This window comes from Lissotriton vulgaris, chromosome 8, assembly GCF_964263255.1.
Source record: "Lissotriton vulgaris chromosome 8, aLisVul1.2, whole genome shotgun sequence".
NCBI lineage: Eukaryota > Metazoa > Chordata > Amphibia > Caudata > Salamandridae > Lissotriton > Lissotriton vulgaris.
Genome location: NC_141696.1, coordinates 1,225,626,765 through 1,225,653,963, shown reverse-complemented (window position 1 = coordinate 1,225,653,963; position 27,199 = coordinate 1,225,626,765). Strand labels below are relative to the sequence as shown.

General features: G+C 45.4%; 1 protein-coding gene across 3 annotated transcripts in view; it reads left to right on the top strand.

Annotated features, from left to right (window-relative positions):
* The window catches only part of PDS5B (PDS5 cohesin associated factor B), a 772,490-nt gene that overhangs the window by 532,253 nt on the left and 213,038 nt on the right, over nucleotides 1-27,199 (top strand). For all 3 annotated transcript variants that reach the window (XM_086935125.1, XM_086935124.1, XM_086935126.1), the window contains exons 23-24: nucleotides 1,253-1,389; nucleotides 11,770-11,893. In XM_086935125.1, coding sequence (XP_086791251.1) covers nucleotides 1,253-1,389; nucleotides 11,770-11,893 — 261 coding nt within the window. The remainder of the gene's footprint in view (nucleotides 1-1,252; nucleotides 1,390-11,769; nucleotides 11,894-27,199) is intronic.

The window sequence follows — 27,199 nt, the reverse complement described above, 5'->3', positions numbered from 1 at the left end:
TCTGAAGCGAATATTTTCTCAGCCAAGTTTGGGAGGGCTGCAGTCTCTGATGTACTTGTATGGCATGAGGCTGATCTTAAAGATGATGTAGGCTTGGCTGCGGTGTCATGCATGGGTTTTTCCAGGGGTCTGTAGAGTACTGTGTTGCCACTTTACTGGTGTGGGAGGACCGAGGCGTGGGCATTAATTCTAAAGCCTGTTTCAAGGATTAGGGGTTTTATATCTTTCAGAACAGAGAGCTTGGGACTTTGTTTTCCTCATGGTGTCTTCTTTGAAGGAGAAATTTGTTGAGGAATAATCAGAGTGATTTTGCATTGACTGCCGGGCAGGCTAAGAAGCTTTCCAGATTCACATTTGTGGTTGTTTGTTACTTTTCATGAACAGGAAGATTTCGGTCTTTGGTTAAGTTTTGGAAAAGCTCTGGACTTCTTGTTTCGAATGAGGTTGAGGGCGCTTTTCAGTCTGTTGCTAACAGAGATTTTGAGGTAGCTTTTCAGCTTATCAATGGATCCTCATTATGCAAAAGAGAGTCCAGGTCCAGGGGGTTCAATGCAGTGGTGGACCATGATGGTGGGGGTGGGGGGCAGGATGGAGCCCTTGCAAGTTTCTGCAGGGGACAGGCAGTTTATAGGATCCTGTGTTTGCCTGCTACTGTGTCTTAGTTCACAGATAGGAATTTCAGAGAAACCCATGTGTGTTTCTGTTGTGTGGATTAAGTCTTTCTAAAACGGTGTCAAAGACTACAAAGAGGTCAAATAGGATTATGAGGTATGCAGAGGGTGTGTAGATGAGCCGTGTTCCATTGTAAGCGTATGTGAGTTAGTGATAAGGATGTGAACATGGTTAGTCTATGTTGTGATTGTGTGCAGGTATGTGGTGCATGGTGTGTGTGAGCACATGATGGTTTCCCTGATTGGTGGCTAGGGGTTCTGGCCTTTCAGGGTTGTATTAGGCCTGATCAAGTGACCCTCCTGATATTGTCTGCCATTTACCAAGCATGACTGGGTAGTAGGAAGCTTTTGTGGTGTTCTTGGAAATGGTGGAAAAGTATCGAGTAGTGGACCCGTGACCTTGGTGAGCTACTGCAACTTCCATGTAGCGGAGCCTCGGATTGGTCATTTTTAAACGCTTACAGATAGTGACCAGGATCAGTGGTTCCTAATTTGTTGGCTGCTCAGGTGTAATTCCTCATGCTATAAGATTTTCTGGAAATACTACTTTAACCGCAAATTGCTTTATTTCACTGTTACAGATACAGGCTATTAAGATGATGGTCAGATGGTTGCTAGGAATGAAAAATAATCTAAGTAAATCGGGAAACTCTACACTCCGACTGCTGACTGCAATATTGCACAGCGATGGAGACCTAACGGAACAGGGTAAATTAAGGTATGTGGTCAGGAGTTGAATAAAATGTGTAATGTCTGAGGTTTCAAATGTGTTTTGTTTTGTACTATGTATCTTTTTAATAACGGTGTTGTTCAAATAATTTCGAATTGCTTATTTTATTTAATTGTAGGTTGAAACGGGTATTATTCTGGAAGTGGTAGAGGAACAAAACTCTAAACTGACTATCAACATCTAGATCAAGAAACCCATTTACTATTAGGTTTGTGTCTGAAACACAGTTGATTTGCATAACAGTTTATATATCTGATAGAGCATTCTAGCCACAGGTTCCTTACCTTTAAATTATCCCCATGATTCAAACTGGATCCAGAAATTTTTCTTTAAAAGTACCCCTGCACGCCAGTAGGTGGTGTCGTTCAGATCCTGGGTGGTGTCATCTGCGCCAGAAGTGACATGCGTGGTGCCTATATAGGCTCCACGCCACCCAAGCTCATTGACGTCCTTTTTTTTTTTTTTTTTTGCCCGTGCCAGTCAGGGCAGATCTGGGTAAAGCTATCCCTTAATTTTTTACTTACTTTTTTTGATGTAGTGTTTTGAACTTTTTTCCCCCTGATGTGGCAGGAATATAATCTAAAAAGACTGGATTCAAGCTTGATCAAGCACTTCTGTTTTGACAGCAGGGTGCAGTGGGAAGGAAATTTTGCCTTCTCAGTCATGCAAACCTTTTTGGCCTGAGCCTGCTCACCTCTACCTTGGTTACTGCTTTGGTATACATTTTAAAGGTGAGGTATAAGTTGCTTGGGTAATGTCTTCCTTGTAGATAATTCTCTAACTGCACATTCCTCACCACCCTATACTGTATAGTGGCATTTCTTTAACATGTAAAAGGTCCCAAATTAGAGATCTGCACATTGATCCCAACATTCGTTTTGTGCTCCATATAAAAGGACCCAGAAAGATGCCTCTAAGTAACTGTCAGTGGTACACAGGCATGGCCCTTATATGCATCTCTGCTCCATCGCTTTCCAAACAACAATTCCTACGTGGAGCCCACACTGAGCTACCTAGAAGTGCACTGGAGCACCACTTTGAAATGTTTCCTCGAATATTCGAAAGTTCAGGAACCTGACGTTAGATATAGTATACACCACAAATAGCGTTACCCCAGGTAAGTAAATTGTTATTTTTTTTCTAAATAGCTGGTTTCATATCTGTTGTAACACTTCAGTGTTCATTTACTTAAGCCTGCTCCATAGCAAGAGCTTACAATTCAACATCTCCTGTTCCTGAAAAGTTAAATGTTGGTAAGTGCCTCACTTTTGTCTTGACTACGGTTGCATATCTTCACATTCTAGTAATTGTTTAGAACCTCATGGTGTAGGTACAGTAGAAGCCTTGGGGAGTCAATTGCACGACTGCTGCTTGTGTTTGAATTACAGGATTCACTTAAATGTTCTTACACTGATGAAGACATTTGAGAATTTAGAGAAAATGTGTCCTTATTTTAACTTTCTATACATTAAGTGTAATTTATTTGACAAAAAGAATTCCCTCTTTTTAGGTCTCGGCTGGGCGTGGCAGCGAAGCTGTCCCGCCTCTCTGAGATCTTGTAAATACAAGATTTCTAAAAGGGACTGTAAACCCCGCCCCTCCTTTCCATTTTGTAGCGTCAGCATTTATGATAAACGCTGGCTTCCCAACGGAAAGGAGTGTTTTTGGGTGCCACCCTGTCCGCTTTTCGGACAGCCCCTACGGACAACATGGCCTGGTTAAAGGCTGTGGTAAAGAACTTTTCTTATCTGCTTGTTTATTTTAACAAGCAGATAAGAAAAGTCTTCACAAGGGCTCTCTGTCACGCCCGCACATTCAAGCCCGGGCTGACATTCCGGCGGGCAGAGCACCTGACGCGCAGCTGAGGGGCCGAAGCCAAGGGGTCTCTTCGGGTGCACAGAGCTGAGATCCTGTGCGTCACTGCCGCCTGCAGTCTCCCTCGTGTACCGGGATGGCACCGTCCCGTGGGCTCCGGCTGCGGCAGGCCTCTCATCTCTGCACATGCTGTGGGGGGCCGGAGACATCCTGCCTGCCTCCCGCTCCTGTTCTGACCATCTGAGCCGCTCGGATTTTTCCCTTTTTGAACACCTGAGGTTTGAGCTTTTATTTAATTTATTTATTTATACAACTTATATTGCGCGCAAATACCCTCAGGTGTCTCGGCGCTGCTGGATCCAAAGCTCAGGAGGGGTTCTAATTTATTATTGAGTAAAAAGCCATGTTTTTAGCAGTTTCCGAAAAGTCATTAAGGATGGACTGAGTTCCAGAGTCTAGATACAGATACTATGAATCGTCTATCACCCCAGTTCACTTTTTTTGTTCGGTCGCGCGACTGAAAGCAGGAGAGCTGCAGATGAACATAGCGTTCTTTTGGGCAAGTAAGTGCATAAACCTTTTTTTTTTAATTCTGGGCCTGCATTATTCATAGCTTTATAAGTAATGCAGAGCGCCTTAAACTTGATGCGACTCCTGACCGGGAGCCAGTGGAGTTGGCGAACAATGGGGGTGATGGAAGAAAATTTTGGTGTGCCTGTCAAAATTCTGGCGGCCGCATTTTGAATTAACTGCATTTTATTCAGAACTTGTTCTTGGGCGTTTAGTAACAGACCATTGCAGTAATCAATTTTAGAGAGTACTAAAGTACACATTAGGGTTTTGCCTGCGCCAGAAGGAAGAAAAGGTAGTAGTTTCTTAACCATCCTCAGAGTGTAAAAGGATGAGGAGACTACTGCAATAGCATGGTTCAAAAAGGATAGCTTATTGTCAAATAGTACCCCCAAATTCCTGACTTTGGTAACAGGTGTTGGGGGGGGGGGGGGGAGGGAGGTTCCTAGGTCCGATGGCCACCAGACTGGGGGACCAAGACGGGGTCAGTTTTCCAAAGACCATGACCTCTGTCTTGTCAGAATTTAATTTCAAACAATTGTGATCCATCCAGGAACTGATAGCCATCATACCTTCCTGAAAATTAGCCGCAACTGTTCCTCCGTTGTTGGGAATGGCCAGTACCAACTGGGTGTCATCTGCATATGATGTCACCCCTATTCCATATCTTTTAATGACCCTCGCCAAGTCCGACACATAGATGTTAAATAGTGTCGGACTTAGAGAGGATCCCTGGGGGACTCCACATGGTAAGGTAAAAACAGGGGAATAGAAACTACCCAGTTAAACAGAATGATTGCGGCCAGACAGAAAGGAAGTCAGAAGAGATTTGGCTTTACCCTGGATGCCGATATGGGCTACACGGTCGATTAAGATGTTGTGATCGACCGTGTCGAAGGCCGCAGACAAGTCCAATAAAATCAGGACGGCTGCTCCTCCCTGATCCAAAATCACTCTGACTTCATCTGCTGCTTTAATCAATGCAGTCTCCGTCCCGTGCCCTTTCCTGAACCCAAATAGAGTTTCATCAAGAAGATTATTTTGATCAATGTAATCCATCAGCTGACAATTAATAATCTTCTCAAATATTTTGGAGGGAAAGGGAAGAGATACAATCGGTCGATAACTTTTGGGTTCTGAAGGATCCAAATCTGATTTTTTCAATAATGGTTTTATGATCGCTTTCTTCCAGATTGACGGGTAAGAGCCTGACAGGAACATAGAATTACAAATATTTGTAAGGGTTGGGGCTATCAAATTAATCACTGGTTTAAGAATCAGAGGGGGGACATGGGTCCAAAGGAGACCCTGACTTAATACTAATCATAAGTTCCTCTAACTGCAGTTGAGAAATTTGCTTAAATTCATTAAAAATTGTAACAGAAGTGGGGTCAATCCTATTAGAACCAATGGGTTCAGTGCTCATCTTGTCGCAAAGTTAGAAAAAATATCATTTACCTTGGATTTAAAAAAATCCGCTAGGTCATTACACAGATTTTGGGACGATTCTGTAGTAATACTTACTGGTGGAATGGATAGTTTTGTAACAACTTGATAAAGTTGTTTAGTAGAATTTTTAGCAAATTCTATTTGCTCAAGATAGAACTTTTGTTTTTCTGTAATTAGAAGCTTTTTGTATTCAGTCAAGGCTTTTTTATATAGATCTTTATCGTTATTATCATAGTTTCAGCGCCAACGTCTTTCTAAATTTTTGCAACTATGGCAGGTGTTCCCATTATAAATTCTTGTTGAAAGAATGGGTTGGGCCACCACTAGGGTTGTGCCAGTGGGTTGGGCCCTCGCTCCAGGTTATGGTCAACCCACTGCATTTATGTTCACACATCTGAGTGGTGGTACTAGACTCCCCCTAACCGCCCCCCCTCCCGCCCCTCCTTGCGGGAGGGGTGGGAATGTTACGCAATTTCAAGAAGTCTTTCAAACAGCTAATGTATATTTGTAAATTAATGCATAGTATTGAGTAGTGTGTGTGTAATAAATGTACTCTTCCTTTTTATAAAGAAAAGTACAAACTCGACAATCAATTATTGAGTGTTATTTCTGTGAACCTGTAAATGGCGATTACTAGCCTACACCACTTCCCATGAGTAAGCCTTAGACTGCTCTGCAACGCTACCCTCGGAGATCAAGCGCAACAATGGGGTGTCTGGATACCAGTGAATGACAAATGTAGGCCCATTATTTGTGCAGTCTTCACAAATAATGCCTCGTTTCCCAACATGGACGCAGTTTCGGGCCTATCCTTCCATACAGTGAGTCTGGGATATTCAGGCTATGATACCGATGTTTCAGCTTCTATCCCGGATTTCGGTGAGAATGACTCTAAGGCTGCTAGGCCTCATGGCCTCCTGCATCCTGGTGGTGGATCATGCCTGATGGCATATGCGGGCTCTGCAGTGGGACATGAAGTTCCAGTGGACGCAGCATCAGGGAAATCTGTTTGACGACGTCCAGATCTCGGAGGGAACTGCTCAACAAATGCAGTGGTGGTTTCCGAACCAGGATTTGATCAGAGGCAGATCCCTCTCCCTTCCCCAGCCAGACCTCACGGTTGTGACCGATGCATCACTCCTGGGAATAGGACGTCCACCTGAGAGATGCGGAAATCAAGGGGGTCTGGTCTCCAGCGGAGTCCAAACTCCTGTTGGAGCTCCGGGCGATTCGCTTGGCACTGAAGGCATTTCTTCCCTCCCTCAAGGGGAAGGCAGCGCATGGTTCACAGACAACAACACAGCCATGTGGTACTGCAACAAACAGGGCGGGTGGGGTTGTGAACCCTCTGTCAGGAGGCTCTTCGCCTTTGTAAATGGCTGGAAGGTCAGATCATGACCCTGGCGGTTCAACATGTGGCAGGTTCTCTGAACGCCAGAGCGGACAAACTCAGCTGTTGGTGCCTTGTGCATCATGAATGAAGTCTTCACTCGAAGGTGGTGCAAGGTCTCTTTCAGCTATGGGGAGAGTCTCGGTTTGATCTGTTCGCCACCAAAGAGAACGCTCAATGCCAGCAGTTTTGCACGTTGGAGTTTCCAAGGCGGCATTAGCTTGGCGAAGCTTTTCCTCGCGAGTGGGACTGCGGCCTCTTGCACGCATTTCTGCTTGTACCACTTCTGGCTCGAGTGCTAAAGATCAAGCTTGACGGGCCCAAGTCTCTCTTGTACCCCCGGACTGGACACGAAGAGTCTGGTACGCCGGGCTCCTGAGCATGCCCATTGATCCTCCGATCAGACTACCCCTTTGGTAGGACCTTCTTTCGCAGCAGCAGGGGACAGTCCTCTACCCGAACCTGTGCAGCCTCTACCACCCTGCGTGGAGATTAAGCGGTGACTGCTTTTGACCTTCCACCCGAAGTCTCTAATGTCATCTCCACTGAAACGGTGTACTCCTGTCGATGGAACAAGTTTGTGGCACTGTGCACAGCAGAGGCAGTGGATCCACTCTCCGCCCCTCTTTCTGCAGTTCTTTAGTTCCTTCTTTCTTTGGCCCAGCAGGGTACTGCTCTGGGCGCACTCTCAAAGGCTATCTGGCAGCCCTTTCTGCTTTTCTTCGGCTACCAGATCAGCCCTCTTTCTTCAAGTCCCCTAATGTTAATAGGTTCTTTGAGGTCATTATTCACCTCTTTCCTCTTTCTCCTTTCATAATGCCTCAGTGGGACTTGAGCTTTGTCTTGACTTACCTTATCTGTGCTCCCTTCGAGCCTCTTCACAACTGTCTTCTCAGGCTCCTTACTCTGAAGGCTGCCTTTCTCGTTGCCATCATCTCTGTTCGCAGAACGAGTGAGCTTCAGACTCTTTCTTCTCAGCCCCCTTTCTTCTCTGTGCATCCGGAGAAAGTGGGGCTTAGGACTAGACCCTCGTTCCTTCCTACAGTAGTTTCTCCTTTTCACATAGAACAAACTATCACTCTCCCCACTTTTTTCCCACCTCCGCACCCTTCCAAGGAAGAGGAGAGACTCTATTGTCTGGACCCAAAACATGCGCTGTCCTTATACCTTGACCTCACTAAAGATTTATGAGTGGACGATCAACTCTTCGTTGGCTATGTTGGTGCCAAAAAAGGTCGGGCTGTCCAAAAGCCTACCATCTCAAGATGGGTTGTCCTTTGTATAAAGATTTGTTCCGCTTTAAAGAAAAAGGAACCTCCAGTGGGGCTGTGGGCTCCTTACACTAGTGCTACATCAGCAACTACTGCTTTGTCACGTGCAGTCTCACTTAATGACATCTGCCAGGCGGCCATGTGGGCTGCTATGCACACGTTCATCAGACATAACTGCCTGGATAGTCAAGTTCGGAAGGATGGCTACTTCGCCCATTCTGTCCTCCAGGAGTTTCTGGTGTGAACTTAGTTCGCAGACCCTCCTCTGGGGATGGAATTTCTAGGGTGTCTAATCTAAGGTAAGGAATCTATAATGAACTGTCTCTTTCAGATGAACAATTTACTTATCTTCGGTAACGATGTATCTGTAATAGACGTAGAGTGATTATAGATTCCGTACCACCCCACCCATCCTCCCCGCTTTGCGAACTGATTTCTAGGGATAGGGACTCCCTTACAGGGCCCTAGTTTTGGGCCACAAGTGACAACTGTCTTTCATGACTCCCTGCTTCCTGCGTGGAAAGTAGTGTTAGAACTTACGTCAGTCCGCAGGGGTGGCGTCTAGGTAGGCACCGCAACATCATCTCAGCAACCACGACGCCGATGACGAATGCGGAGTCGACCATCACCACCTACTGACATGCAGGGGTACTGCCAAGAGAACAAATTCTCCGGAACTAGTTTGATGTCTTGGGGTAATTCTAAGGTAAGGAATCTATAACTAACCTATGTCTCTTACAGATACATTGTTACCAAAGGTAAGTAACTTGTTATTCAATATTCTCCTTTATGTGTCCTTCAAGCCAGTCACTCACTACAATGCATTTCAGTGGAACATAAATAGTAGCACCTTACCCCCAAAATAATCAAACAGGTAGACTTGTTGTAACCTTCACCCTAAATAGTCCCATGAAAAATGCACCATCTTACAAACCCTTTTGTGTATTTCATCACAAATGTTAGGGACCTCATTTCCATTAACCATATTATCTAACAGGGAATGCACTCCCTGGTAGTTATTGACCAGGGTGAGGGGACTTGGCTTCACCTTGGGCCATCTGGCTCCATCCTGGTCAAAAGCTACCTGGGAGTGTCCTCCTTTGATAATATAATTTAAATATCTTCCTGAATAGTTTGTGCTATAAAGAAATGGTATTTTGTTTTAGTTAGAGAGATCAGTTTAAAACAATATTCCCATTGGAAACCAATCATTTTTATTGCTGCTATGAACGGGGTATTGGATTTCCTTTAATCTTGACCTCATTGCCAATGTTTTTCTATTGAGCTGCAGTCAAGTTGGCTCTGGTGTCTTGCAAACTCGTTGGGTCTTTCTGCAAGAATGTTTCCTCTGGCAAGGGATTCCGAACTGTTTGTTAAATGGGTGATGGACTTCTGGACCTTGCCCTAGGCTTGGTCTATTCCTGCTTAATTGGCTTAAAAACTCAATGGGCTGAAGCTTTTGCTCTGAAGGACCAACTTGAATGTCGGCTAGCATCACTTTGGTGTCTCTCGGACTGCCTAGACTGTAATGGTTCTTATCTCACTGTTTTTGCTGTGTGGCAGCCACTCAAGAAAACAAACACCCACTGAGTCCAATAGCTTTACAAGTTCCCTGTTGGAACTAAAATTGTCGGTTAGAATTTATTTATGGCTTGAAATTATGAAATTGCAGAAATGTTATGTATTATAAAGATGGTTCAAACTATCCTGAGATCAAGACATCATTCAAATGTGTGGGCAGAAACTTTCCTCCCCATGGAAATGTGAAGAAAGACTCGGACGCTTCCTGGCCCTTCTGGGACTGGAAAGAGGCATATCAACATCCTGTAAATAAAGACAGTTCGGGGCTGGGCTGGCTCAGTAGCTCATAGACAGCCAGCTCTTAGTTATTTCAGACTGCTGGGGAACAGCAATCTCATGGTTCCTGTGTAATTTCAGTGACTTGTGTTGCCTTCCACTCAGATTCCATGGTCAGTTTGTCCTTGGGCCGGTCTCCCTGGGATCAGGTCGGCTCCTTCTGGCAGGTACAACTCAGCTCCTCATGCAAGCTCATGTCACAACAACTAGGTATTAAACATCCTATGAGACTGAGGGAGTGATTACAATCATGGCGGGTAGGGTTACTCCATCAGAAACGTGACGGATATCACGTCTGCTAAATTACAATTCCATTATATCCTATGGAACGTGTAATATGATGGACTGGATATCCGTCATGTTTGTGAACAAGTATCCCATTCGCCAAGATCGTAATCAGGCCCTTAGTCCATGTTTGGGTGCAGAGTCAACCTGGCAGAGGCGTGTCCCTGCCGGCCGTACGTTTACCCTCTTCCGATGCACAATGACCTGGAGTGTCTGAAAGATTTTGAGTTACTGTTTTGAAGGGGGCTATATTTTTCCTCCTCTGTTAGCAAGGACTGGAATTCAAAGCCAAACAGACAACTGTATTTTTCATAACTCAACTCAGTTCTTCAATTTTGAACATTTCCCTTTTGTGTCCTCTGTGTTCTCAGGCTTTGTAGCTAGTAATCCTAGTTCAGATCAGTTTGGACTAGTCTGGGTAGTTTTTTTTATATCATTTCTGTACAGGTCATCTCTACCTCCATGACCAGCAGCAGCTCAGGAAGAAGGAGAAGAGTGGGGTTCTCTTGAGCAGGGAAACTGGCAAGAAACGTCCTCCCACATAACAGGAAGAATGTTTTTAGGGAGGGGTTGTTAGAATAGAGTATGTGGAACCTGGCATGTGAACATTAGACAATATCAACCTGATTGAAGGAAAGGCACCATTTTATGCAGCACTCATCTTGTCCTAATGACAAATGTCTAATGTCATACGTATTCACCCTCTGCTGTGTCCCTAGACTATTCAACTGCTACCACAACTGCCAATTGCCACATAGACTGGGACGATGGAGTATCAGCACTCTCTCAGAATATGGGTACACTTTTGTGCCCCCCCTGAGATCAGACCACGATTTTAATGTTTAACAAAATGGCTGTCCAGCTCAGTTGAAGAAAAACAGAAGCTTATCCAAAAGTGTTTAAGGTCACAGTGACACTGCTTCCCAAAGTAATGCAACAAAGTATTGTCCTGACGTTGATGATAAATTTAGCAGCATCTGACTGTGAACTAACATAAAGTGAATAATCCACCATCCACTGTTGAACTTTGACATGATGAAGCTGTTTTTGTCTACTTTGACAAAAGCAGAGTGATTCAGTGCTGTGTTGCGCCTAAGCCCACAAACCACCCGGACACAGACTTAACTTTAATTTTTTTTTTTTTTTACTGTTGGTCTCATGTAATTTTTTTGTAACTCTGGGGAGAACTAAGTAAACACTAAAGATTTCTGTCAAGCGTGGAGGGAAAGAACATTAAAAAGCTTGCTTGATCTACACTTATTGAGGAAGAATTTTCAGTATGGTGATTTAGTAACTTTTTTTTTTTAAGAACTACAGGTGTAACATAATTACTCTAGGTAAACTTAAATACTGTAATTATGCACATGCCCCTTTAGATTCTGCTATTAGTGTGACACATGCTTCTCTTGGAAATATTGGAGAAAAGAATGTTCCCTAAGGTTCTTTCTTTTTAAGCAGTCATGCAGGAAGCGCTAAAGTATGGGTTGAGATGAAACTTTTAAGTGGCAGGCATGCCGCACTAAATGTAACTCTGGATCCTCATATTAAATTCCTTCTGAAATTCTATCACTGAACCATTCCAATTACCAAACAAAATCTCTTTCACTGGCACATATGTTCTCTTCATAATCTGAATTTATTACTCATCCAAATATCTGCTACTGAGTTTTATGGGACCATGAGGTTCATCTAGGCTTTCTTTCTTTCACCGCTCCTGCATTTCTTTTGCAGTAAACCAGATATGTCACGACTGAGGCTTGCTGCTGGAAGTGCTATTGTGAAGTTAGCACAGGAACCGTGTTACCATGAAATCATTACGCTTGATCAGTATCAGCTATGTGCGCTTGTTATTAATGTAAGTTTAACGTATTTTTGTTTGCCCTTTTTCAATAAAATGTCAATTGTATTTGCTATATTACGTAATGACAGTGAACTGTTTACAGCGAACATACAATACATTGATTTTTTAAAGTTTGTTTTTACCACAGCTTTGCATGTCTTTAATTGTTGGAATCATATATGCATTTATCAGATTGCAACCTTCATTTGGGGACAGGAAACCGCAATGCTGTTGAAATCCCCAGGAAAGCACACTGGTGATGTGCCTCCCACCAGATCAATTGAAAATGCAGCATCTTCATGAATCCATATAAAAGTCCACGCTCAGGAGAGCTTTGTTGCTGCAGACTTACAGATCAAAGAGAACGCCTTTTCTGCTGGCAATTAAAACAGTACCCTTTGTGGAGGGAGCATAGATCAGGGGACTACTGTACATGTGGCTATTCAACACCATCTTTGCAGAATGTATTTTCGTTGTTTACTTCAGTTTAACCTGTACCATTAAGCATTTGAGCTAATCTGTGTATTAAAACTGAATTCTGATAAATACTTTTTACTGCAGATTCCTCACCTTCTGAATATTCCCCACGCATCAGACCTAAACCAGAAACTTTTCAGCAGTACCTCTGCGGGCCAGTAGTTGGTATTGTGCGGCTCCTCAACACTGTGGTTTTGTTACAATACACTGTATATAGGCGCCACTCATGCAGGCTGATGTCAGTTCTTTTCTTCCTGTGCCTCCAGACTTTGTAGCAGCACTACCTTTTGTATATTCGCAATACCCTTACAATCTCAAATCGTTTGAAAATCTAGTATACAAGGAAAATGTAAATTCGCAGTGCTACAGGGTTTACACCTTGAGGGATCTGTTGCAAGCAAATGTCTTTGGCAAATCTTTATCAGGTTTGCCTGTGGTGCCTTTTGCTGGACAGATTTCCAGGCCTGCAGTGACTGCGCTTTAATAAACCTTAATGCTGTCAGGACCTAATTCGTCAAGCATCTAGAAACTCCAAACCGTGACCAATGGAAGTTGAAGGGAAGATCCCGTTCCAAAAGTAGTTCCCGTGGCCGAACATAGCCTCGGTTGAGGTTTTGGGTAAGTCTGGGGATAAAAAAGCAAAGTCTAATTGGGATTCCACCCTTCCCACCACTCTCAAACTCCAGAGAAGGCGCAAGGGGCATCAACATGGCTCGCTGTCTTGCTTCTGAAGTCATTACCCTTCAGAGCTGATTCTGTGGAACAGAAGCAACCTGAAATTCCGGGGCTGTTGGCGATGCATTAGCAAATCAAACAATTCTCTGAAGCCGTGTTGCGGCTCTTTGGCACAATACCAAAGACAATGTAGCCTTACTGCTAGAGCATTCGACCTTGGAGCTGGGTAGCTGGGTTCGAGTCACAGTAACAACGCTCAACATCCTGTGATTCCGGGCAAATCACTTAATCTCCCTGAGCTTACCAAAAATGAATGTGTCTGTCTGTAATGCAACTGGTACTAATGTAAAGAGCTCTGATACCTTCGGGTCAAGCTTGTGGTATATAAAACTATGGGAAAAAATTCCAGCTCCCTCTGGCATACTTTTGGGTAAATTAGCACAACCATACACAGATGACAATTGATATGAGGGCCTTCAAGATTCCAGCGGTCTGGAATTCTCACCAGACATTAGGCTGGTTTTGCCTCTGAGGCCTTCTACTGAAGAATGTGTCTTCTTCGCCATGGTCATATGAAGGGCAGTTGAGGTTCTTGAACTCCAGTTACCCACTTTGGATATGAAGACTAGTGGCTTCACTGAAGTGCTTCAGCCTGTGTAAAAAAATACTGATTCCCTACTTTCATTTAATGAAGCGCTCACCGACAGCCTTCTCATGGTATGGCCAAACCCCTGTTCCGGTTTTCAGTAAACAGACACATAGCATGATGGCACTGTTCAACCACAGGTGATCTGGAGTTTTGACACTGCACCTCATGCATGAACACCTAGCCTTACAGCACTCAACGAACCAGGTCAGCCATTAGGTCGGAATCAAAGCACCTCAAAAGCTGTGGGAAGCATGTGTTTTCTTTGGCCAGTTTGGCACTACGTTCTGGTAATGCCAGCTGCCCCTGGGTCGTTATACTCACTCAGTTTCAGGACTCCATTGCACAGGTTTTACCTGATGTCCCTGAGAACTTGTGCCCAGTCCTGACACAGGCTATCCAGGATGGCAGTGGCTAGTTTAAATTTACCATCTGCTGTGGATTGGCTGCTACAGATTGACACAAGTGTAGCCAGCAGGAAGCATGCTTGAATGATTTCCATGGGCTTTTCTAGCAATGTTTAGTACAGGCTCATAGACCTGCCCTTCGATGACTCGTCTTTTTAGTGAGAAGGCAGATGCAGCCCTTGAGTCTTTTCAGGATAGCAGGCCACGGCATGATCCTACCTGTCTGCCCTTCAACGTCCGCTGCACCAACAGTTTTGCCCCCTTCATGGCTATGATGGGGGCTTCCATTAACAGCATTAAGTCGAGCTTGCTCTGCAAACCCAACAGCCTTTTCTAGGCCGCGGTACCTACATGCCACTTGTACAACAGGAGCAGCATGAATAGCAATCTCCCGCTGCTCCATGGCTTGCCCTTCGAGGCACACAGATAACCTGTTGGAGTCAAGATCCAATATTTTTCCAGGATGGCAGCAATAACCAAGGAGAAGTAGATCCTACAAATTGTCCTGCTGGATTATGCCCTGCTATTTCTTGTCATGCCACTGCCCCTTCCACCATCCCCAGAATGGCTGAAGTAGTATCACTTGTCCCTCTTGAACCAGAAGTGCAGCGTTTTCTGCACAAAGGAGCCAAGAGAGGGTGCCAGCATTAGAAGGTAGCTGTGTTTGTTACTCCTACCAGTTTCTAGTGCCAAAGGACTTCTTCCTATTCTAGACCTCCGCCCTCTCAATGCCTTTCTACGGAAGGACATATTCAAGATGCTCACCCTGGCCCAGCTCCAGTCTGCCCTCCCCCCTGGAGCCTGGATGATAGTGTTGGACCTGCTGAATGCTTATTTCCACATCCTCGTCCTGCAGGCCCACAGGCACTATCTGTAGTTCACTAGTTCACGGAATTGATGCCGGTGGTTGCAGCACATCTTTGGAGGACATGGGTTCCAGTCTTCTCCTTACAGCGACAACTGGTTGTTGATGGTGGGCTCACCCAAGGCAGTCGTTGCCCACCTCCAGAGTACAGTTAACATAGTTTAAGTTCACAATCTATGTGCCGAAGTCACATTTTGACTCCTTCACGGATGCTGCCCTTCATCAGAGCCTTTCTGGACATGGTGCAGTTTTGTACTCTCCTATCGGAACGGACAGTCCCAGGTCATTCGGGCTATGAGCCAGAGGTTCCAGCCTCTGCCCTGAATTAGCTCAGAAGCTGCTGGGACTGATAGCCTCCCGCATCCTGTTGGATCAAGCCTGCTAAGTAGCTTGTGCAGGCTCTTCTGTGAGATCTAAAGTCCCAATGGCACAGCAGGGGTACCTCTCTCACAACATCCAGTTTCGGGCGAGACTGCAAATAACCTACAGTTGCTGAACTGTAATTGGCGCAGAGATAGTCCCTTTTCCCTACCCTACAGAGAGATAAAAGTGGTGACAGAAGTGTTGCTTCTGGGGTAGGGCTGACACTTGGGATAGGTGATCAGAGGCATCTGGTCTTAGGCAGTATTCTGGCTCCAAAGCAGCTGTATGAAGTTGCAGGCCATCCGCTTGGTGTTGAAGGATTTACTACCACCCATCAAAGAGAGACTAGTGCTGATGAGGCTCAAGGATCACACCACAGTCATGTGGTATTTTAACAAACCGGAAGCGTTGGGTTTGGTAAGCTGTGCCAGGGGAGGCACTATGCCACCAGGCATGGCTGAAACACCAGGGGATTTTCCTGGCGTTACACCACCTGGCAGGATTTTTCAAATGCCAAGGTAGACGGACGTTGCCACCAATGCCCAGAGGATACTGAGGTTACACTCTGAGGTAGCTCATTGTCTCTTCTGTGAATGGGGAGAAGCTTGCCACAATCTTTTTGCCACCGCCGAGAAAGTGCAATGTCCTCACTACTGCGCTATATTGTTTACAAGGCTTGCTCTCTCTCTCTCTCTCTCTCTCTCTCTCTCTCTCTCTCTCTCTCTCTCTCTCTCTCTCTCTCTGTCTCTCTCTCTGTCTCTCTCTCTCTCTGTCTCTCTCTCTCTCTCTCTCTCTCTCTCTCTCCCCCTCTCTCCCCCTCTCTCTCTCTCTCTCTCTCTCTCTCTCCCCCTCTCTCCCCCTCTCTCTCTCCCCCTCTCTCTCTCCCCCTCTCTCCCCCTCTCTCACCCTCTCTCCCCCCCTCTCTCTCTCTCTCTCTCTCTCTCTCTCTCTCTCTCTCCCCCTCTCTCCCTGGCACTAGCTTAAGCATGGAGAGAGCAGCAACCAGAACTTCCAGTCATGAGCATCTGTCCTCCGATCAGGCTGCTGCTTTATGGGGATTTTCTGTTGCACCATATGTGCCGGGTCCAGCACCCGGACCTGTGCAGTCTTTACCTCCATGCTCGGAAAGTGAATAGCAGATGGAATGTAGATGGTATCTCAGCAGCCAGGCATTCCTGAACAAAATCTGTATAAGTTTGCCATTTGGGCAAGTTTGTGGTTTGGTCCGGTACTAGACTTATTGACCCACTTCAGGCCAGACTATCTGAGGTGTCCCTTTTTGTGTTGTACCTAGCCAAGCCAAGACTTGCTTTGGTCACAGTAATTGAATATCTGTCTTCTCTTATGGCCTTTTTGCTGTCACCGTATCGGGCCTCTTTCTTTAAGTCTCCATTGTGATGCATTTTTTCGAAAGGTTTCAAACATGTGTTTCCACACTACGCCTTTATCATGCCCTAGTGGGATTGTACTTAGTCCTCACCATTCTATTGTGTATTCTCTAGAACTACTTTACAGCTGTCCATTACGGTTTCTTTTCCTCAAGATAGTGTATTCTCCATCAACTTTACACTAATTATTTTCTGGAGAACATGGTCCTGAGAACCTGAGCATCTTTTTTTCTTCTGAAATTGGTGGCTCCTTTTCATGTCTAATGCAAAAACAACAGTTGATGGACAGAATGCAGAACAATGTCATACATTCACCCCAGTACAGAGATCTGGGCCTAAATCCATCGTTTTGTGCTCACCATGCCATTCCAGTTTGAACCCAGCCATATGCAAATCAGTCTTTACCATGTGCCCCATGGGAACAGTCCAGCCCGAACTGCTAAGCCAAGGCCTCCCTGGACTGGAAACAAGCATCCTAGGACCGGTTTCCGGCTTTCAGCCCTCATCAGCCAGGATAGCTTGAGTCCAGAGGCATGGAGAGCACGGGACTCACGTCTGAGCATATCCGTCCCACTCGACAAATGCAAAAACAGCAGTTGATAGACAGAATGCAGAACAATGTCATACATTCACCCCAGTACAGAGATCTGGGCCTCAATCCATCGTTTTTTTGCTCACCATGCCATTCCAGTTTGAACCCAGCCATATGCAAATCAGTCTTGACCCTGTGCCCCATGGGAGCAGTCCAGCCCTAACTGCTAAGTCAGGAACTCCCTGGACTGGAAACAAGCATCCTAGGACCAGCTTTTGGCATGGTGAGCAAAATAATGATGGATTAAACCCAGATCTGTGACTGGGGGTGAATGTTTTTCCATTGTGCAACATTCCGTCCATCATCTTGTGTGTTTTGCTATTCACCCTATGTGGGAAGGGTATGCCCAGACGTGGGTCCTGTGCTCACTACACCACTGGATTCAAGCTATCCTGGCTGAAGACGGTTGATAGCCAGAAACCGGTCCTAGGATGCTTGATTCCGGTCCAGGGAAAACATGGCTTGGCAGTTCGGGCTGGACTGTTCCCATGAGAGGTACAGGGTCAAGACTGATTTGCATATGGCCATGTCTGAACTGGGGTGCTTTGGTGAGCAAAAGAACGATGGATTAAACCCAGATCTGTGACTGGGGGTGAATGTTTTGCCATTGTGCAACATTCCGTCCATCATCTTGTGTGTTTTGCTGTTCACCCTATGTGGGAAGGGTATGCCCAGACGTGGGTCTCGTGCTCACTACACCACTGGAGTCAAGCTATCCTGGCTGAAGACGGCTGATAGCCAGAAACCGGTCCTAGGATGCTTGATTCCGGTCCAGGGAAGACATGGCTTGGCAGTTCAGGCTGGACTGTCCTCTTGAGGCACAGGGTCAAGAGTGATTTGCATATGGCCATGTCTGAACTGGGGTGGCTTGGTGAGCAAAATAACGATGGATTAAACCCAGATCTGTGATTGGGGGTGAATGTTTTGCCATTGTGCAACATTCCGTCCATCATCTTGTGTGTTTTCCTTTTCATGTCTGGCAAATCATCAACCCTCCGACGTTCTTCGACACACTTCACTCCTCGAAGGAGAGACTCCATCAGCTGGATCCTAAAAGGCTCTTGGATTTTACATCGATCACACCAGGGAACATTGTTTGGACAGTGACATATTTGTTTGATTTGCTGGAGCAAAGAAGGGCATCGGCAGAGCAGAACAGGATCATCTCACAATGGATCGCGCTCTGCATTCAAATCTGCTACGCATTGACCAAGAAGCAACCTTGCAAGGTTTGCGGGCTCGTCCCACCAAAGCCAAAGTAGCTACCACTCAGTTGGTATATGGAGTGCCTATCCTGGATTTTTTTCAGGCATCTAGGTGGTCGTTACGCCATACTTTCACAAAGCATTGCAGTCTGGATAGCCAAGTGTGTTGAGATGGGCATTTGTTCCGCTCTGTTCTACAGGACACTTTATGGTTTGAGCCACTTAACAGACCCACTTCCTGAGGTCCTGCTTTGGTATTTCTTTAAAGGTGGAGGAATCTGTAGTTAAAAGTATCCATCAGAAGAACAGGTTACATACATTCAATAATGCTATTTCTGGTAGATACTCTTATCTAACTGCAGAATCCTCACCAACTCTCCCATCCTCCCTGTTCTATAAACTTGACTCTTTTCCACCTAAAGAGGTCCCAAAAATATAGATCTGCACAGTGATCAAAACCAATTTCCTGCTTCACTCTGCATCTGGGGATGCGGACAGCTTAGAAAGCAACTGATGTCTTCTGGCGCAAGTGGCCTGTCACTTCTGGAGCAGAACAATGTTGGTGCAGAGCCGTACAACGCCATCTACTGGTGCACAGAATACTGCAGAAAAGTTTCCTGGATCCAGTTTGATACCAGGAGAATATTAAAATTTGGTTTGTATTTTTTACACTGGAGTTTAAGGTACATTTATATAGGTGTGGGCAGCTTTCCTGCTAGCATTCTTCATACACCCAAGTTAATGCTGTCTTGAATTTGCTGGTAGCTAAAGGTGACCCATCTCATCCTAAAGATTTTGCTGCACATTTGAGACTTGTCATTTTCCTCATTTTTCTGCACTGATGGCCGTTATAGTAATTCATTTTGTGTGTAACACTGCAATAGCTGTATTTAATTGTTATATATTGTACCTTAGAATTTAAAAAAATATATCTTTAAAAATTGTATATTTCTGCCCTAGAACTCACTTATTGAGTCAATTCTTTCTTATTTCACTGTATTTTGGTGTTGCTCTTTCAGACTTTATTTGGGACACATTGCTTCATGAAATTGGGGTAAACACCATCCCTGATTCACCCACCGTGGGGTGCTTTAGAGTTGTAAGATTTTAGGGTATAGCTCCCACAGTACTGACACAATAAATACTTTGTGTGGGAAGTCACAGGATTTAGGGGCCACGAGTGTTGTGTGAGGGGTGGCACTGACCTACTTTGTATATTGGCTGGTTCTCCTCCTTAACCTACCCATAGGAAAGTCATGCCACAGCAGTCGAAGTGGACTGCACTTGGTCAGTATAGGTGTTGGTAACCAACTGAAAGCTGGTCTAGAGAAGATCACCCAATACACTTCACAGTATCATTGTACAAAGAGAAAGGCATCAGTGTATTGCGCCTCCAAAACAGATCCCTGAACAAAGAATCATGATCTCCTTGTGCGCTGATGGGGAAATCTGTAATGCGAAGAAGACTGTATCATACAAGTCGCAACATCTTGTCTGGCCATGCTGTGCAACCAAGATGAGAAGAGATCATAAGCAATCTAAGATGGTGTTAGACTCTCTGAAAGCAGTGCAAGGATGCTACTGAACATGTAAAAAAAAAACTCAGTGCCTTTGTCAACAAGACAGACTCTTTACTACTGCCCTTGACCACATGACGGAGAGACTGGACAGGTAGTTGTCATGCCTTCATGTGGCAGGATGCATTATTTCAGACCTTGATTAATCAGTCTCCAGAAATGACAAAAAATCTTAAAATGGAAAAGGCCCTAGTGATCTTCAAGACCAAATGTAAAGCCCTCAAATCATGGTAAGTTCAATAACAATATCATTGTAAGGGCGCAGGAAAAGATGACTAGTGGTAAACTTGAACTATTTGTGGAGGAGTTACTCACTGAACAGTTGACACATCACAACTTCACAAGTTTGTTGGGGAGGGCACCAGTAAATCACTGGTCTGCAGACCACCTCCAGGTGTTCCAGCCGCAACCCATAATCAATGAATTTCTGAACTGTTAGGCCTATGACAGGATACTGCAAGGTGATACTTCTGGCAGCTGCTGTCAAAATCCACTGTCAGAGATTATAGGTGATGCACGTAGGCTAGAGAGTGGTAGAGCCCCAAAAGGTGACAGGCTTCCCTTTGAATATAATCAGGATTATGCAGATATATTAGCTCGACACTTGATGGGCATGGATGAAGAATCTAGAAAGAAGGGCCTCCCACCCTCCACACTTTATTTTCGCCCTAGAAGGACCAGGCCAAAAGTGAATCATATAGGGTATTGTCCCTAATTAACAATTGTAATACAGTTATTTGCTTTGGCTTGAATGGTGTTCCCTTAGTCATGTAGCGCCCGGACATTTTCCTGAAGTATGTGCATACTTTACAAATGTATTTCATTCATTCTAAACTCCTGTGACCCTTTAGGAGCTAGCACTTAGCACACTGTCAGACCAATGGCTTTGATGAGGTTTATCCATCTGGCATTCATTGAATGCAGGAGTCAAGGTAAAACACAAGGTAGCACAAATGGTAACACAAAGAAACAAGAACCGAGAGAAGGAACCTAACATTAGAGGCATGGGGTGCAATCTAGTGACTAACTTGGCGAGAGCGCGAGCCATATAGCATAAGTTGTCAAGCTTAATCTTGTTAGTTCTGACCCCTTTTATGTAGACCTTAAACAAATGTGCTTGCTGTGCTGGACTTGATAAGGAACTGACTCTCTATGATTTCCTTTGTGTTTGTGTAGGGCAGCTGCCATGAGCTTTCCCTACATAATCGACAATCTCCCTCATGGACTCAGGTGTGTCTGCAAACATTTCAGACGTCCTTGCACAGATGCCCCTTCCCTGGCTTGCCACTTCTTGCTGATCCTGTTTGCCATTGCTGTGAAGCTTCTTGCAAGTATGCTCAGGCAATACCTTGGAGCTCAAGGACCACAAATCAGATTGTGTGAATAAATATATGTCAGTTATAGTCTACTCTATCAGAGATCCAGAGACAAAAAAACATTATTAGGAAAACCATGGCTCAATATTCCGTCCCCACTGACTCTCACAGTTTTTCTACCCTGAAAAGCCTCCTGATTAAGCTGGTCTGGGCTGGTAAGCAGCTGCAAATCAAGTGGGATACACAGTCACCTGTGTATAAATTGAAGGGGGTGTATGTGGTACCTAACTTTCAAACACACTACTATTGTGCCCACACCTACTATGCCCATTACTGTTTCTATGCTCCATCTTTCTTATCACATTTGGTAGTTGAACAGGATATTGTACATCCACAAACCTTTGGCAGGAATTTGACATATATCAGTAAAAAGGCCATAGGCAGATTTGACACAGTGGCCTACATCTGTGGGGCATAGCAAACGCTGAGTAGTAAGAGAAATAATACTATATAATTATGGTGAGTATTACCAGTCCTGGATAACCTAGCAATACCTCACACTTTGGGAACCAAAGGAAAATTCTCTCGGCTACGAGTAGGCATTTTAGGACTGTAGGAGATATATTCCCAAATGGCTGTAGGTAATGGGATGCTGATCTAACTGAGCCGATTACATTGAAACATGGGTGTTTGGATGCACACACAACCAGAAGTATCATACAACAGTAAACCTTATGCCCTGCTCTATAAATATCAGCATAGCGTCTAGCAGTCCCCTGAGAGCGTGGTGGAAGTGAGCTTGGGTGATTACTCACAATGTTGCGGATGTAGCATTGTGGCAGGATTTCATCATTTGGCCGGACACTGCCCAGGTGGAGCAGAGCACTGTTGTGAGGTATTTAGGTACGAGGGCATGCTGCTTCAACAAGTTCTGCTGATAGCACTATTGGGGTTTGACAAGGATGCCCTGGGGCGCTTCCATAATTACACAGCAGTAGCTCTGTCTTTGTTTAAAAGGCAGGTAGCCATAAGCTAGGTTCCAGGTCCTATTCCCAAACACTAAGATTGAATGCGTAATTTGATGCGGCAAAGACACAAATGATGACTATGCCTATTTCCTACAGTAATCAACAAGACCTAGGAATGTATGGGACCTTTATATACGTATTTGCTTTACGAAGATGCATTGGAAACAGTTAACCATATATGATGGAGACCCCAAACTTCCCTCTATTTAAATATTAGGCAACAGTCATTATAACTTCACCGTTGAAATGCACAAGTGAAAGGAAAGCCGTCAAATAAAGAGCACCCAAATGAGATTGTTATGAAAGCCCACCAAAGATGAGGAATTGGTTGACCCAAAGTCCACTTTAAGTATTGCAACTTTGCACATTAGGTTGTTGACAATAGACGGCTAAATGCAAACTTTAGACAACACCTGTGAAGGGGAGAGGGAAACTCTGCATGATTGCTTGTCTATAGTAGTGTCATAACCATAATGCCAGTTCCCTGTTCTCAGAACACTCTGACGCCTCCCGCCAACTGCTCCTTTTTAGGTCTCACCTAGTTTTGCAGCGCATGCGCATGCACTCCTCGCTCTGAGAGATCTATTCTCGTCGAGTTGATTTCGGAAGTGGACTGGAAGCTCCGTCCATCCATTCTATTGGCCGGCATCATCCTTTATGGTAAATGCTGGCCTCCGATTGAAAGTGAGGCTTGGTGACCGCCCTGTCTTTAGGCCCCGCCCATCCGGACTGGAACTTTTGCATGTCATGCACGCTGTGTCTCTTCACTTCTCCCTTCTTATGAGGGGGTGGGCGGGTCGGCACCTGTTTAAACACTCGCAATGTCGGCACATTTATCATAGACACACAGGGAATGGCTGACTACGTGAACTTCACCACGATTTGGGTAAGCGTTAAGTACAGTGTTATAGCAGCGTTTTTTTAACGCAATGTACAGTTGCGTTTACTAGTGTCTGCCAGGCTTGTCTAACTCACCTAGCTTGGCCACGCCCATTCCTGCTCAGAGTTTCTACTCCGTTGAAGCCCCGCTTTTAAACAACCTAGCGAGGCACTTAATCCCACTTAAACTACTTTTTTAACCATCTCCTGACATCGGATGGTCTGGAGTGTTTGCCGCTTTGGCTGCTGTTTCTACTGGACGCCACAACGCCAGGATATCAGCTAAAATCTTGCCCGGCGTTTTAGCCTCAAGATGGTGCCTGGGAAGGAACGGACTTGCTTTGAGAAGTAATCAGAGTGGATCCTAGAGAATCCAATGCCTAATTAGCAGCATTACCGAGGGCTTCACTACCTGCTTCCCCTTTGGTCACCCGAAGCTGCAATTAGTTCTGTTACTCAGTGTCAGGATCCCCGGGAAGCGGCGCATTAAGGCGGACTGCAGGAGCCGAATCAAACGCAGTTCACCGCGGCTCGAAGGAAGGAACTACAAGATCCAGCATGCCTGGCGAGATAAGCGCGCACGCAGGAAGAGCACATAAGGCGCAAGGGAAGCCGGGAACACCGTCGGATATTTTGATTCCTGCCGGCCGTTAGCTGTGTCCGGCTGCTTGCTGCTCCTCGGGGACACAGAACCTTGCATGGGACTTAGACGCGGTCCCGCATATAAATACGTCGGAAAGAAGTCGGGAAGCGAGCGGCTGCTCGTTACTGCACCTACGCTTTGGAGTCTGGGTTGAGCGTTGGTTTCTACGCTCCATAGGCGGATTTTGGGTAACAGAGACGCACGCCACAGGAGGTGTTGCCGCGTCTCTGTGCTGGGGCAGAATACAGACCATTCGGTGGAAGGTCCGGCTGGGCATTCCAGAGTCGTGTGTCCACCCAAAGCTCAGACGCTCTCTGAGGTTGCTTTACTTTGGACTAAGGCCCCGCTCCCATCAGTCGTACACGAACGGCATTTTCGGCCGTTGCTTAGCACGGTGTCCTCTGTTGGGCGAACACCGGGACCGGTGTTCTTGCAGAGGACGGTTGGACTAGGCCCTCCTGAGAACCGGGCCAGCGACTGATGGGTATGGTATACTTTAACTTGTTATCAGCGAGACTATTTATCGCATCTTATTGATTTGCCTTTTACCTGTATGTCATTGTGTCCATTAAACAAACATACAGTACTACTCTTACTATTTGTGGTGACTCAGGGTTTCTTCCTGTGTACTCGATCCCGAGAATAGCGAGATTACACTCAGTAAGCTCAGCCCTGTTCATTGGACCTGCCCACATCTTCTTCCTGATGTATGGCGATCCTCCATTTGCCCGTGTCCGCTTTTGTGGACTGTCCGCTGCGTGTGATCATCATCTCTCGGCCGCAGTGGACGTGCCGGATATTTTGCCCGGAGTGGCTCCTTTTGCTGAAGATTGAGGTGGAAAAATAACAGTTGATGGACAGAATGCAGAACAATGTCATACATTCACCCCAGTACAGAGATCTGGGCCTAAATCCATCGTTTTTTGCACTCCACACCACCCCAGTTCAGACATGGCCATATGCAAATCAACCTTGACCCTGTGCCTCATGGGAACAGTCCAGCCCGAACTGCCAAGCTATGTCTTTCCTGGACCAGAATCAAGCATCCTAGGACCGGTTTCTGGCTATCAGCCGTCTTCAGCCAGGATAGCTTGACTCCAGTGGTGTGGAGAGCATGGGACTCACGTCTGAGCATACCCATCCCACTCGGGGTGACAAATGCAAAAATAACAGTTGATGGAGTAGATTGAGGTGAGCGGACCCGCAACCCGCCTCCTCCCCAGCGTGAGTCAAAATGGCGGCTCCCACTTCGCTGCCCACCTTAATGGGCGATGTGTTCCTATTCACTTTCTGGGACTACGCTACGACTGGAGTGCCTAGGGTCTCCAGGGGTGATCTTGTGTCCCTGTTTAGAACCAATGGTGACTCAGACCTTTCCCTCCCCACAAAGCTCTATGGTACTCTGCATACTCTTGATCTGGAAAAGGGTCCCAGTATGCCTGACCCCAACATGGCTGACAATGATGACTCCTACCTCCTTGCTTAAATTTTACTTTCTCAACCCCTCCAGGACTATGCCTGACCTCAAGAGGATCTCGACAATTCCTTTGGTCCATGACTCCCCCCCCCCCACCATCCCCCTACTCTGACAATCCCTGTTTACACATGACCTCTTTCCTGACAGCGGAGTCCGAGCATTATGTCTGACGCCCTGTGGAGCTGCTCTGTTCAGCTAATGAGGAGATTGCTCTCGGCTCATCCCCTGACCGTCATCTGCCCAGCCGGACCTTGGGCACAGTTTCTCCCCTTCTCCCTGTCTATTTCTGCCCTCTCTACAGTCTCTCTTTATCTCACGTTAATGTGTCTCATTTATTTGATGCATCGCTTAATTGTTGTTTTTGTTGTTACTTTGCTGACCTTATGTAAAGCGCTCTGATACCTACAGGTTTAGCCAGCGCTATATAAAACTCTTTAAATAAATGAATGTTGGTTTCACGTTCAGTTCACAGCCACTCTTTATTAACTAAGCTGAATGGACCACGCTAACTTCATCCATTTTTAGGGTAAGCGTTGGTCACAGTACATCCACCAACACGTGTAGTCGTAAGGCTGTTAAGCCTTTTTCAAGTATTCCGTTTAAGTTTGTATTTTACCTTATTTCACAGACCATCTCACAATAGCATGAGCAAGTGCATGTGAATTCCAGTAAGTACGTTTACTTAATAATAAACACTTCGGCCATCTAGCCTTCACGCTTTTTTCGAGCACTTGGACAACATTGCTAATGTACTTTTTTCTACCTCTTCATGCACAAACTTCAGAGGTGCACTTGATTAGTGACTCACTTTCTTTTTTTATAGAATGTCACGTAGATGAATCTTTATGTACACTTACGCTGTAACGCGACGTTTATGATGCAAGCACAATATTTCCGTATTATCATCTATGTCAACTTCTCAAACATGACGGGCCGTCTTTTATTTCCTTAGGCACTTGATGTTCTCTTTTCCAATTTATTTTGCTTTTTAGACAATCAGCATGTTTTCAGCATATCACCAGCATGCATACTAGTGATTTTGTTTTGGCACACTAGTGCTACATTACAAGTAAGATTGGCATTTGTGCCACTTTTCTTGTTACAAACTATGTGAATAGAGAGCTAGCTCAGCAGTCTCCTCTGGGGTCTGATGTGAAATAGCATATAACGCTGGTAAGAAATGCGCAAGGCCCTGTTCATTGAGATGAACCCAGGATGAATCCATCCCGTCACCTGACCTTCATTCTTTGGGTGTGGGGGCAACCTTATGTTCTCGGTTAAACTTTAGGGGACGTCACAGATAAGGTTCCATGCCAAGACTGTTCCCGACCTGCAGCTGATAAAAGAACTGAGAGCTTCTGGTACAAGCTCTTTACGCAGAGGAAAATATTTGCACAGGAAGATGGATAACCCCTTGATTGTAAATTTCCTTCGTTGTGCAAGAGGCACGGAATTCAAATACCAACTGACCGCTTTCTACATCTTGTAGCTTTTTGTTATCTCCCTGTGCTCCAGTTCCCGCGTAGGACAAAACTGGTTGCTCCCAAAAACATGCTGAAAATACAGTACTAACCTCATTCTTAAAAATAAAACTAGGCGACCACAATATATAATGGGCTGCCAGGACTAGAGTCACTCCCCCTCAGCTGGCACGTGCTGGACAGGGGCACTTGGACGCATGCCTACTCTGTTCCCTTCCCGCTTACCCTCCTAAAACAAGCATTTGCAATGCAATGGGTCTCGCATTTACGCGAATATGAGCTATTGACATTGCAAATAACAA